General features: G+C 39.6%; 1 protein-coding gene across 2 annotated transcripts in view; it reads right to left on the reverse strand.

Annotated features, from left to right (window-relative positions):
• Positions 1–13,978, reverse strand: part of B4GALNT2 (beta-1,4-N-acetyl-galactosaminyltransferase 2 (SID blood group)) — a 40,016-nt gene that overhangs the window by 2,866 nt on the left and 23,172 nt on the right. For both annotated transcript variants that reach the window (XM_072646135.1, XM_072646136.1), the window contains exons 5-10: positions 8,985–9,022; positions 8,456–8,636; positions 7,364–7,450; positions 6,511–6,698; positions 4,217–4,357; positions 1,026–1,245 (exon numbers count right to left, since the gene is read on the reverse strand). In XM_072646135.1, coding sequence (XP_072502236.1) covers positions 1,026–1,245; positions 4,217–4,357; positions 6,511–6,698; positions 7,364–7,450; positions 8,456–8,636; positions 8,985–9,022 — 855 coding nt within the window. The remainder of the gene's footprint in view (positions 1–1,025; positions 1,246–4,216; positions 4,358–6,510; positions 6,699–7,363; positions 7,451–8,455; positions 8,637–8,984; positions 9,023–13,978) is intronic.

Raw genomic sequence — 13,978 nt, forward strand, 5'->3', positions numbered from 1 at the left:
TCTGTGAACTTTGTGCCAGAGGCTCCTGTGGTCAATTCTCAACCTGTATTAGCACTTGCTTTACTAGAGCCCTATGCAGAACCCTGAAAACTAATCCAGAAGAAGGGTGAGACACTGTTTTGTCCTCAGGGGGCTCTCATTTTGAGGGCAAGAAACAGCCTCTTATATTTATTCTTTCCACCTTTGAGGTGTAAGTTCCTAGAGAGAAAGTACTGTCTCTCCTCATTCTTCCCATTCTCTTTCCCTACCTTCTTCCTCTTCCCCTCCTCTCTCTTTCCCCCTCTCTGAAGGACCTCCCAGTCTGAAGGAGGAAGTAGGATATAAACCACTATGACAAACATGGACTTAGAGACAGACATGAATAGATACTTCTAGCTGAACAGAGACTATGTGTTACACTTGAGGAATGGGAAAGGGGGAACTGGAGACCAGATAGAAGTGAGTACTGGACTTGGACGTAGTGAGTCTGGGAACACTTTCTGAAAGAAGGAAGGTTCAGAGGGAAGGAAAAGGTAGATATACTCCCACTTCTAAATGTTCTTTTTGAAATGCAGTGCCCCAAATGGAATATAGTATTCCAGATGTGACTGGTCAGAGAGGAGAATAGAGTGTCCCAGGGTGGAAAACATTGTCAAGACTCAGAATGAGAAAGGGTGAAGAGGGAAATGAAAAATCATGGAATCATAGATTTAGAGTTGGAAGGGACCTAAGAGTTCATTTTTCTATCCCCACCCTCTATCTTCAGTATTTCAGATAAGGAAACTGAGGCTCTGACAGGTTAAAGGATTTCCCAGGTCACATCACTATTGTCTGAAGTGGGATTTGGATCCAGGTTCTCCAGACATCTATTTTGACGCACTTTCTACTACATGACACTACTTCAGTTTGGATTGGAGTACTTTTGATAACTGCCTTTTTTTTGTAATAAAATATGATCAACAAGGTGTGTCTCTTGGAGATAGAGTCAGCTCCTGAATGTGGTTTAATCTGAGGTTACTCTTAATCTCTCCATTCAGCCTCCTTACCTGTGTGTGCCACTCTCTGCAGTCGGGGATCAAATCCAACTTTTTGGAGGCTCTCAGTGTGAGCCAGGAAGAAATTGACAACACCACTGGTTACCACACAGTTGGGGAAGCCATCCAGGGCCTGGAAATGGCCTGACCTTTTGTGTATGCAGTCTCCATCCTCACCTTGTTCCATTAGTAGCTTAAACTGGAATACATTTCCAGACACACTGCCACCAACCTGGAATGGGGTAGGGAAAGAGATCAGAGAAAATCTAATATAATAATAAGTTTGCCTCTCTTGGGAATCTTTGTATTCCCATGTTGAATTATTCCCCACTCCCACCCTCCCTTTCTTCCTTCCTCTCCTATGATTCTGTCCATCTACCCACTTGTCTACTCCAAGGTCTCTCAGTTTTCTTTCTCCCCTGTATCACCTACCTTTCCACATCTTCCTTCTAGAAAAGCCCAAAACTTTTTTTTTCTCTTGCTTCTACTACCACCAAACCAGTGTTGATTGCTTTTCAGTTTCAATCCCCTGGGGACTATCTTAGTATCCCTGGTCTGAGCTACAAGGACAAAGTTCTGATGTCTCCAGGGACCACAGAATCATAGAATATCAAGGCTTGGAGAGAACTCAGACAGCATGTGCTCTACTTTTCACCTGATCAGGAATGACCTCTACAGCATCTCTTGTACCAAAGCTTCTGTTCAAAAATTTATATTGATGGAGAACTTACTACCTCTCAAGATGGCTCATTTCATTCCACCTTTGGACTGCTTTAATTTGAAGTTTCTCCCGATACCAAGCCTAATGTTTCCTCTGTAGCTTCTCTCCATGGCTCCCAGCTCTGTAGCAAGAAGCCTTTCCTGTTGCCCCTCAATACTGGTACCTTCCCTCTGTCAATTTCCACTAATTTGTTCTGGAATAATTTGATTTGTACAGAGCTGATTGCCTGCTGTCTTCCCCATTAGACTGTGAGCTCCTTGAGGCCTGGGATTGGCTTTTTTTCATTTGTCTTTATATTTCAGCACTTTAGCACAATGCCAGATTAATAAATGCGTGGTGACTTATTGGCTTATACCATGTTAGCTTACACCAAGCATCTTCAGTCTTGTTCAGGCTGGCCTCTCTTCTGTTATATTAAAATAGCATTAGTGACTCCATTTTGCCTTTGTCCACCATTTTGTGAAGCTAAGTTTCAGCTGCTTTTAAGTCATCTGCTTTTGGAGAAGTCATAACCTCCTTCCAAAGGTGACTTGATTTAAGGAATGTCACAGAACTTACCATTTCCTTCTCACCTCAGTGTCTCCCAATCCCTTCCAACAATAAGAAACCAAGTATCTCAATCTCTACATTCTTTGCTCCCTCCAAATTGTATATTAACTTGTAGCAATCAATGGTCAATGTCCTTGGTGGACTGCAAACCATGGCCCTGATTTGTTTCTGCAGCTGTGTGCATTACTAAATAGGTTATTGTTTGGATGTAATTTCTTAGTGTCTTTATTCCACCATAACACTTCTGTATCCATTTGTGTCCTCAGAGAAACCAAATGCACTGCAACACAAGCCTGTTAGCTAATGGGGAAGGCAATTCACCTGAACTTTTTTTTTTTTTGCGGAAGGGAGAGGATATGACTGTTGCATTGGGAGGATGTAAGATCAATGTTTTTATCTCTTCTTGGCATATCTTGAAGCTAGAGTATTTAATCAGGAAGAAGCAGTAGAAACTTTCTGACATATTTGAGATTTTGCCAGAGCACTATCATGTGAAAAGAGGCAGGGAATGAGACAGGTAAGACTCCGGTTGCCACTAAATTATGAAGGTGTGTGGGTCCCTGGGCCCAACATTATGAGCTGTGTGTTGGAAGGTGTCCAAGGTAGCGGACATGTATACCTGACGCTGTAGTGATTATCATCATTTATGTCATGTTTTAAGGCTCTACAAATATCTCGTTTTATTCTTGCAACTACCCTTGAAGTCAGGTACTGTCATTACCCTTACTTTATGAAGAAACAGGGGTAACTAGAGGTTAAGTGACTTGTCCAGGGTCTCCCAGCTTGTTATCTGCAGCTGGTCCTTCTGATTCCAGGTCCAGTGGCGCCCTATTGTGCCACCTAGTGGTCGACATTGCTAATGGTTGCTAGAGGTTAAACTTCCATCATGATCTTTCTGCGGCAACAAACATCTGTTTCACTTACACTATGCTTCAGAAATTGACTCCCTTGACCATTCTCCTCAGTAAATGTTCCGAGACCTTTGCATTCCTTTTGCCTCTAACTTCACTGTTCCCCACCCCATGCACATGCTTAGAGCAGTGGTTTAACCTTTTTTCAATGAGAAGACTGAACTATATTCTATGACCTCCCTGGGCTCCCTTTCCTTGTCCATTCCTTAGAACAAATATTCTTTAACTGAAGACCTAGAATTTACTTTATAAAATACTTTGGTAACTCAGCATAATTGGTTGCCTTTGTAATTCTATTTATTTTATTTTATGCATTCAAAATTACTATTCTAGGAGTCCAGAGGTTTTACCAGACTTCCAAAGGGGGCTATAGCAGAAAAGGTTAAGTGCCTTTGCCTTAAAATTTCTGGGCATCGTTGCCCTTTTTCTTCTTTTTCGCTAGTCATAGATGTGTGTCCTCACTAACGTGGATTCTTCTACTTGCATCCATAATGCCATTCCCTTTAACTTCCTTCCAAATTTTGCATGTTCAATTCTTTCCAATCCTTTCCATTGACCTTTCTACACTTTTCTTGAAAATCTCTTTACATATAATTTTTATTTACTTACATGTTTGCATATTCTTTTCTTTTAAATAGAATGTAATTTCCTTGAGGTCAGGGATGGTTTTGTTTTGTCTTTGTATTTCCAGAGCCTTGAACATAGTAGATAACTTGATAAATGTTTGTGGAGTCAAAATTAATTTATCCACAGCCCATTCAGGTGAGGTAGCCAGGGCAGATGCATTATTTTCCTATTTTAGGGACAATATTGAGGCACAGAAACATTAAATTACTCTCTCAATATCTCAAAATGAGTGTGTGGTGGAACCAGAACTCACACCCAGTCCTTGTAACCCCACCTTCAGTTTAGGGCTTTCACCACCATGCCAAAGCTAGCTGAATCTACTCATCTTCAATACTGTGTACCCCTTCTTCCCAGACTTCAGTGGGGGGGAGGGATGAAATTGTACTATTTCTTACCACATCCAGCTCTGTTTTCTCTAGGATATCTACCAGTGCCTCAATCTTGGTTGTTTCTGTGAAAAGAAAGTCATCATCCACCCACAGCACGTACTTCGTGCTGACCTGAGACACAGCCAAATTCCTGCCAGCAAACCAACCCTGTGAATGAGAGGGTACATGAGTCACAAACTCAGGTTTCAAAGGAGACAGGGATGATGCCTGCAGAGTTTGGGTATTAGATATTGGCTGAGCTGGAAAAAGAATCGTAGGATCAGAGGTTATCTAGTTCAACCTAACTATAGATAGCTACATGAACATAAACATAAATATAAAAAACATACATATATATATATATAAAGTCAGATTTAAATAATTGGGGAAATAGTAATTCTTCATAGGTAAATAAAGCCAATATTAATAAAATGACAATTTACCTAACCTGTTTACTCAATGCCATCTCCATTAAACTACTAAAACTTACTTTACTGAGTCAGAAAATATAATAGCCAATTTCATTTGGAGGAACAGAAGGTCCACAATTTCAAAATTTCTAAGTGGAAAAAAAAGGAAAGGAAAAACGTTCAGCAGTACCAGATCTTAAACTACGTTATAAGGAGAGAGCATTGTTGAAGTGTAAAATGAATTAATTTCAATTATTTTAAATTAAATTTTTTTGTATAAATAAAACCAATGTAGCCAAGATGGGAAGGAAAGAAGAAAATTGGGAAAGGATTTTCATAGACAATCTCTTAGATAGGATAGGATTATGAAGAACTATTGCTGTGATATAAGAAACGATGAACTGGTTGATTTAGAAAAACATGGAAAGACTTGGATCCATGAAGTAAGGTGTTATTCATCTCCAGAGAAAGAACTGACAGATAGAAATATGAATAGCATAGTCTTACATATATGTACATGTGTGTATATGAATATATGTGTATGTTTATAGATATATGTATATATATTCTCATTCAATTGTAGCCTGGGGGATAAAAAGTACACAGCAGAGAACAAAAGAAAATCTAGAAGGAAGCACAGAAGAGCTGGGCTGCTTTGAAAACAATGTGTAGGATTTATTATATAGGTTTTTGAGAAATGGAAATTTATTGTTTTGTACTGAATCTTCTCATGTGTTCTGCTGCGTACATGGAAATGTTCTTTTTTTTCTTTTTTCATTTTGTATTTAAGTTTAAAAGGAATAATTTTTTAAAAATGACGAGCAGGATGCTTTCAGAAAAACTTGGAAAGACTTACATGAACTGATATAAAGTGAAGTGAGCAGAACCAGGAGAACATTGTACATAGTAACAACATTGTGCGATGACTAACTTTGATAGACTAAGCTATTCCCAACCATACAATGATCCAAGACAATTCTGAAGATCTTATAAAGAAAAATGATATCCTCCGCCAGAGAAAGAACTGATGGAGTCTGATTGCAGACTGAAATAAATATTTTTTAACTTTATTTTTCTTGGGTTTTTTATTTTTGGTCTGTTTTTTCTTTTACAACATGACTAATATGGAAATGTTTTTCACGACTGCACTTCTATAACCTATATCAAATTGCTTGCCTTCTCAATGAGTGGGTAGTGGAAGGATAAAATCTGGAACTCAAAATTTAAAATAAAGAGTGTTAAAAGTTTTTATAAGTAATTTTAAAAATGTAATTGGGAAAAATTAATTTGAAAAAAGAAAAGTCTGTAAAAGAACTATAAAGATTGTATATGATGAATAACCTTTAATACATGGATTCTCTGTTCCTTTGAGGATGGCTTTTTCATCCCCAGATCCCTCTAACTCTACTCAGAACCCCGGGAAGGCATGGGTTAACTTTTGAGCTTAGAGTAACTGCTACGGTTGGAGCTATGTCCAAGCAAGTAATAACACCATCCATTGTCAGAAGGAAGAAAAGGAATAGAATGGGAGGCAAACAACGGAAGTTAGACAAGTTTCTATCTTGCTCACCTGACACAGGTCTTCTCAGCATCTCTATAGACTTGGGTTAAATATGCTGTGAATCCATGAAACATGACATACCCTTAGCAAACATCTGGACCAAAATGAATTCTATAGACCAAGAGGAAGGACCTTCAGATTAGCCACATCATTAGGGCAGATTTGGGAGTGATCTTTTTCTCAGACTATGGACTCAGTGTGAGAAACAGTCTTCAGTCCCTTCCATCTCCATAATCTTAACCTTGTGCCTCATCATAAAGGCAGCTATATTATCCTCCAGTGATGGTGATTTGGGGCTATAGCTCTCCTGCCACTTGGGGATCCAAAGGTATGGTGCCTTGAATCTGTACCTTTCCAAAGGGCATGATGTAATGCTCGACATAAATATCATCGATCTTCTCTGGCTTCTCACTGTCATCAGCCACAATCACAGTCACATCTGGGTAATACTCCCGGATACTCTTAAGTAAAATCTGGAGTTTGTGGGGACGGAGGAAAGTCTTAGTAGCAATGGTCACCAGGTCCCTGAGCTTCCTCTCTGGAGAGGGAAAAAGAGAGTTCAATGTCTTTCCTTATTCCTCTGCTCCATATCTCTTCAATAACTCCCATCTTCCTGTGATGGTGTAGTTGAAAGACCGTTGGATTTATCCTTACTCACACAATATCCATCTCTGCATTCTAGCCAAGATGGACTATTGGCTGTTCCCTGAATATAATTTACTCCCAAGGGATTACTCCCAAACATTTGCACTAGTGGTCTCTATATCTGGAATGCAGTTTTTCCCAACTTCTATCCTTCATATTCGTTCCTTATTACTCTTTAGAGTTCAGCCAAGTGAAACTTCATCCTAGAGGTCTTCCCTAATTGTCCTAGATGTTAATGTTATTTCTTTCTTTAAACAGACCTAGAGCACTTTGAGATCTCCCTTGTTCCTTTTATTCCCCATGATATATTAATGTTATGTGTTGAATGTAAGCTTCTTGAAGGCAGGGATTATTTCCTTTTTGTTTTTTGTTTTTGCTTTTGTAACCTTCACTATAGAGCAGAGTGAAAATGAACAGTTCAATAAGTGAAATAATAAAACTGAAGATGAGCAGCAACATGAGTTTAGATATTTAAACCAAATGAACTAGAATATTTCTAAGGCATTTCTGGGTTGCTATCTACATATCTCCATAGAGTCAAATAGACAAAGGACTTACCTGGCCCAGGGTCAAACAACTTGGGGATGGTGGGTTGGTTGACATGCACTGGAAACTTAGCCACTGAGCTCCCAAACTCAATACTCACTGAAAGGAGAAAAAGGAGGTCAGTGTAGGGTCACTTTCTTTAGCCTTGGGGAACAGCATCCTTCTGCTCTAGCTCAGGGAAGTCTGATTGATAAGGCAACAGAAGGAATGAGGAGTGAGCTTGTGTCTGGGATTCAGGATTTCTGGCTTCACTTTGTCCTTAGTTTGTCTTATGACCTTGAAAGGATGGCTTAACTTCTATAGATCTCTGTTTTCCTCCCTCTGTTTTCCTCATGGCAGAATCATCCCTTTCTTACTTCTGCCTACAGTCTGCCCTTGTGCAGCATTCTGTGTATATCTGTTTCTCTATCTGGACAATGTCAGATTGGGATCACGTGAAGATAAGGAACTCTTTCTCAGCATAAGGTTGTGCTCAATAAAAGGTGTGGACAAACTCCATGCTTTCTCTCCAAAATTATAGCTAAGATCACAGAAGTCTTAAGTATTCTATGGAAAGAAACTATGAAAATTCAGAACATTGTTAGTGAGTCTGAGAAGTATCATGGTACAACAGATAGTGAGTCAACCTCAGGAAATAAGGACATTTAGGTTTAAATCTTGTTTCTGACCCTTTTTGACTTGTGACCTTGGAGAAGTCACTCAACCTCTTAATTCTTCAGGTAACTGTCAAAGATCATGTCACAGAAGAGGAATGTTCTTGTCAGGAACTCCCTATGCACACAAATGTAGTTCAAAAATTAGTGAACACTGTAATATACTAGGGCCCAAATAGGAAGATGTAAGAAAGCTCCCCTCCAACCTCAGCAGATCTTCACAGGTATCATATTTCCTTGTCTCTAGAGTTTGACCTGTGGGCACTGTGCCTTGAAAGGCATGAAGTGGAAAAAGCCATCTGCAGAACAGGTGCAACATGACACACAAGTAAAAGAAAAACCATTCCCTCTCTCTGCCTACTTAGATTGGTACATACTTCCTCAAGGAGACAATCTCTGCAAATTCCTTTTCTCTCCCAAAGGGTTCTGGGATCAAATGATGGACTCTCACCAATGTCCACAGCTCCTGAGTGGTAGATAGTGCTTGTGTATGTCACATGCTTCAGGATGAAATTCAGATGATTTTGGGAAGGGGTCAATATAGACAGCTGCTTCTGTCCTCTACCCAGAACCTCATTGTCTGGGGTGTCAGCAAGAGTGTTCAGGGTCCCTAAGGAGGCCTTCAGGGTAACCTGGGAGGTGAAGCAAACAGACACTAAGTTTGATTGTTGGACAATCGTCTTCCAAAGAGATGGGCAGGATGTTCTTGCAGTGGAACTTGCAGACTCTGGGTAGATGGAGTAGGTTGGAGCCTGCAAGTTGCTGCTACCCACTCCACAGTCACTAGAAATCTAGATTCATAATGTCTTCTGAATCCTCACCGTCACTTGGTTCATATCTGAATAGTCAATCTGGAATTTGGTTTTCTTTAGTGCTGAGGCTGGTGAGAAGATGATAAGACGGAACACGGGAAGAAGTCAAGAGACAAAGAGATAAAAGGGTTTGGTGCTGTAGGAGGTGGAGAGGAAAATGATACTGACCTTGTACAATGATATTTTTGTTCCATCAAACTTCAGGCCTTAAAAACACAGAAAAAGAGACAGAGACATCATAACAGTACCATGGGTTCTTCAGACAATTCCTAGTTAGACATGAGTGGTACTGAAGGATGCTCAGGACCAAGCACTTTTCTGATCGCACACAGGACTTCTCATTCTTTGAATATATCCTATGATTCCCATACCTTTGTTCAATCCATTCGCCTTCAATCTGGAATGTCCTCACTATCTCAATGAATATAATAATTCCGTCCATCTTCTAAGACTCCTTCCTCCCTTATTTCCTTAAATACTATGGATTTGGGGGATAGAATAGGAGAAAAATGACTTTGTATGGGAAAAAAAAAAGTGTATCACTGTGAAATTTAGGGCCCCAGCTACTGTATGAGAGAAGTTTAATTTGAAGGAGAATGAATTGCTAGGACAATTTTGGAGACTATTGTTTGCCAGCTTTTCCACTGAGATCAAAGGAGACAACGTACTGGATTTTAGCGCCCTCACAGGCAGTAATACAAACATCTGAAGCTGTGATGATAAGGTCTTGTCCCTCTAAAATTCTGTATTATGCTTAAATGCTAAGTTTCTGAATTCCCTGTGGTTATTACAGAGGAAAAGAGTATGAGACTTTGGGTGAGACTCAAAAGAATTTTGAATTTGGATGCAGGGAAGGGAAGGGGAGGAGGTAGAATTAGTAGGGTGGAGTGGGGATGGTGAGTTACTGCTGCGTTTACAGGCAATAAGGAAGCAGGAAGTATGCAAGTCAATTTATGTTTTTCTAAGATCACAGAACAATTGAATCAAATTTATAAAAGTACACATCATTCCCCAGTTGATAAATGGCTAAAGGATATGAACAGGAAGTTTTTTTAATTTATTAAATTGTTTTATTTGTTTTCAGTGTTCTACAATCACTTCCATATATTTTCCCCTCTCTCCCTCTCCTTCCCCCCCTCCCTCCTCACTCCCCTCCTGAGACAGCATACAATTTCATATAGGTTCTACACATACATTCCCATTAAATATATTTTCACCTTAGTCATGTTGCACAGAAGAATTAAAATGAATGGGAGAAATCATAAAACAAAACAAAATATAATACAAAAGAAAATGGTCTGCTTCATTCTGCAATCAAATTCCACAGTTCTTTCTCTGAATGTGGAAGGCATTTTGCCTCAAGAGTCCATTGGGAATTTTTTAAGTCCTTGCATTGCAATGAAGTACTAAGTCTACCAGAAAAATTCCTCTCACACCGTGGTTGTTATTGTGTACAAAGTTCTCCTGGTTGTGCTCCTTTCACTCAGCATCAGTTCATATAAGTTTTTCTAGGCCTCTCTGAAGTCTTCCTGTTCATTATTTCTTATAGTACAGTACTGTTCCATTACATTCATATACCACAATTTATTCAGCCATTCTCCAATTGATGGGCATACCCTTGATTTCCAGTTTTTGGCCACCACAAAGAGAGCTGCTATAAATATTTCTGTACATATGGGACCCTTTCCCAATTTTATGATCTCTTGAGGATACAGTCCTAGAAGCGGGTATTGCTGGGTCAAAGGGTATGCACATTTTTGTAGCCCTTTGGGCATAGTTCCAAATTTCTCTCCAGAATGGTTGGATCAGCTCACAGCTCCACCAACAATGAATTAGTGTTCCAACTCTCCCACATCTTCTCCAACAATTATCATCTTCCTGTTTTGTCATGTGAGCCAATCTGATAGGTGTGATATGCTGCCTCAGAGTTGTTTTGATTTGCATCTCTCTAATCAATAGTGATTTAGAACATTTTTTCACATGACTATAAATAGCTTTAATTTCTTCCTCTGAAAACTGCCTTGGACAGGCAGTTTTTAGATGAGGAAATCAAGACTATATGAAAAAATGCTCTGAATCACTATTGATTAGAGAAATGAAAATTAAAACAACTCTGAGGTATCACCTCATATTTATCAGATTGACTAATATAACAGAAAAGAAAAATGACAAATGTTGGTGTGGATGTGGGAAAGTTGGGACACTAAAGCACTACTGGTGGAATTATGAACTGATCTAGCCATTCTGGAGAGCAAAGGGCTATAAAATTTTGCATACACTTTAACCCAGCAATATCACTACTAGCTCTGTATGCTAAAGAGATATAAAGAAAAGGAAAAAGACCTGTGTGTACAAAAATACTTACAGCAGCTCCTTTTGTGATGGCAAAGAATCAAAACTGAGGGGATGCCCATCAATTGGGGAATGGCTGAACAAGTTGTGGTATATGATTCTGATGGAATACTATTGTGCTACAAGAAATGAGAGAAGGATACTTTTAGAAAAACCTTGAAAGACATGAGTTGATGCAAAGGGAAGTGAACAGAATAAAGAGAACATGGTACATAGTAATAGCAATATTGTATGAAGATCAAATGTGAATGACTTAGCTATTCTTAGCAATGCAATGCTTCAAGACAATTCCAAAGTACATATAATGAAAAATGCTATGCCCTTCCAGTGAAAGGACTGATGGAATCAAAATGCAAATTGAAGCATACTTTTTAAGCTTTTTTTATCTTTCTTGAGTTTTTTTGTTTTGTTTTCTTTCACAACATGACTAACTGGGTGATGTCCTTTGATTTGTGTATAAATTGAATTTAAGATAAGCAGAGTTGCACGGAGTCATCAGCCTCACTCTCTCCTCCAGAGTCATCACAGTCCAGTGGCAGGACAGAATCAAGATGACTGGCAATGGCTCAGGTTGCAGTGCATGACCTTGGTGTCTTCGGTGTCTAACCAAGCTCCAAGCTCTCCAGATTGCTTACTTCAGCTGCCTTCATGGCCATTGGAACAAATTGCTCTCATCCACTCATTCCACCAGGGGAAGTCTTCACATACTTGGGGTAGATACCTCCCTGACTCACCAATGGGTTTGAGACCCCTCAGTTACCCTCAACCTGGTTTGGCCTGTCTACTGAAATGATTTTCTGAGGTGTGGCCACTGTGCATGTAGCAACTTCTTGGAACCACAGGTGAGAGCTGGGTGGAACAGGTGGACACCAAAGGTGGAAAGAGCCCTTAAAAGGGCTCAGCAGGCATCCCACCAAAGGTACTGGTCCTCCCTGAACATACCCTACACCCCAGGTTCACTTACCTTGGTAGTGTACTTTCCAGGGATGTACACATTGACAATGAGGTTGACACATGTGTTGCCAGAGCTAGCTCAGTGTTTGGGAGGCTCAGAAGAAAAGTTTGGGAGAGAAGAGATATTAGACTGACTACCAAACTAAAGGTCTACAGATCCATTGTGCTGATCTCATTGTATGCCTGTGAAACACGAACAGTCTATCAGCACCATGCCAGGAAACTGAATTGCTTCCATTTGAACTGTCTTAGGAAGATTCTGAAGATCACCTGGCAGGATAAGGTACCAGACACCGAGGTCCTTGCTCAAGCTAAACTGCCAAGCATTCAAACTATACTTCAGAGAGCACAACTCCAATGGGCTGGCCAAGTTGTTCAAATGCAAAATGTACACTTACCAAAAAGACTATTTTATGGAGAACTCACCATGGGGTAGGTGATCACATGGTGGTCAGAAGAAGCGATCCTAGGACACTATCAAGGTCTCTCTCAAGAACTTTGGATTTGATTGTGGGACATGGGAGACACTGGCACAGGACCACTTAGCATGGTGTTCCCACATCAGAAAAGGTACTGTGCTCTATAAGCAAAGCAGAATTGAAACAGCACAAAGGAAATGTAGTATGTGCAAATTTGGAGTGACCACCCTAAATGTTCACACATACTATCTGTGCCTAATCTGTGGTAGAGCATTCTGAGTTCGTATTGGTCTGATCAGCCATAATCGTACACATTGAAACTTCACTTTATCAGGATGATGTCATTTTGGTTTGCTTCGAAAACGAAGGACAACAACCAGTACCAGTACCAACGAGTACCAGTAGCAATCTGGAAATGTTTCATGTAATTTCACATGTATAACCTAAATCAAATTGCTTGCATTTCCAAGGAGGGGAAAGGGAAAAGGAAGGGGAGAGAAAATTTGGAACTCAACATTCTAACTAATGAATGTTAAAATCTTTTTTTACATTTAATTAACCATCACCAACACCACTCCTCTAAACTCCATGGAGCACAAAGTAGCAAACTTTTTTCCTCTCCCCCCTGCTTCCCCTCTTGGCAGGAAATAAAATCTTTCTTCAAGAAAAGTTGGAAAAAAGAGGCTAAAGATGATTATTCTACCTTCCTTGGAGCTACATAATGACACTCCCATATTACATGTGCAGTAGAGCCTTGCTACATATCCTAGAATTAAAGTATTCATAGAGTTGTTCAACTCATTCCTCTGAAAATCTTAGGATCATAAAATATAGAATTGGAAAGGATCTGAGTGCTAGGTAGTCCAACTCCTCATTTTTTTAAATTTATTTTTTATTTTTAATGTTCTACAATCACTACCATAAAACTTAGATTTTTTTATCCCCGCTACCTACCTCCCATTACCCCCTTCCCTCCCCACGACAGCATACAATTCTGTATAGGATCTACATATACTTTACTATTGAATATGTTTTCACTATAGTCATGCTGTGTAGATGGAAGAAATCATATAACAAATCAAAACATAATACACACACACACACACACACACACACGCACACAAATGATCTGCTGCATTCTGTGAATGAATTCCATAGTTCTTTCTCTGAGTGTGGAAGGCATTTTGCCTTAGAAGACCATTGGGAAATTTTTTTTTAAGTTCTTGTGTTGTTACGAAGTTCCAAGTCTACCAGAAAAAACTCTTGCACACTGTGGTCATTGCTGTGCACAAAGTTCTCCTTGTTCTGCTCTTTTCACTCAGCATCAGACCAACTCCTCATTTTTAAGTGAAGAAACTAAGGTTCAGAGAGGTTAATTGGCCTGCTGAAAATTCCATATCAGTAGTAAAACCAGGATTTGAACTCTAATCCTCTGTT

Source organism: Notamacropus eugenii, chromosome 2, assembly GCF_028372415.1.
Source record: "Notamacropus eugenii isolate mMacEug1 chromosome 2, mMacEug1.pri_v2, whole genome shotgun sequence".
Lineage (NCBI taxonomy): Eukaryota > Metazoa > Chordata > Mammalia > Diprotodontia > Macropodidae > Notamacropus > Notamacropus eugenii.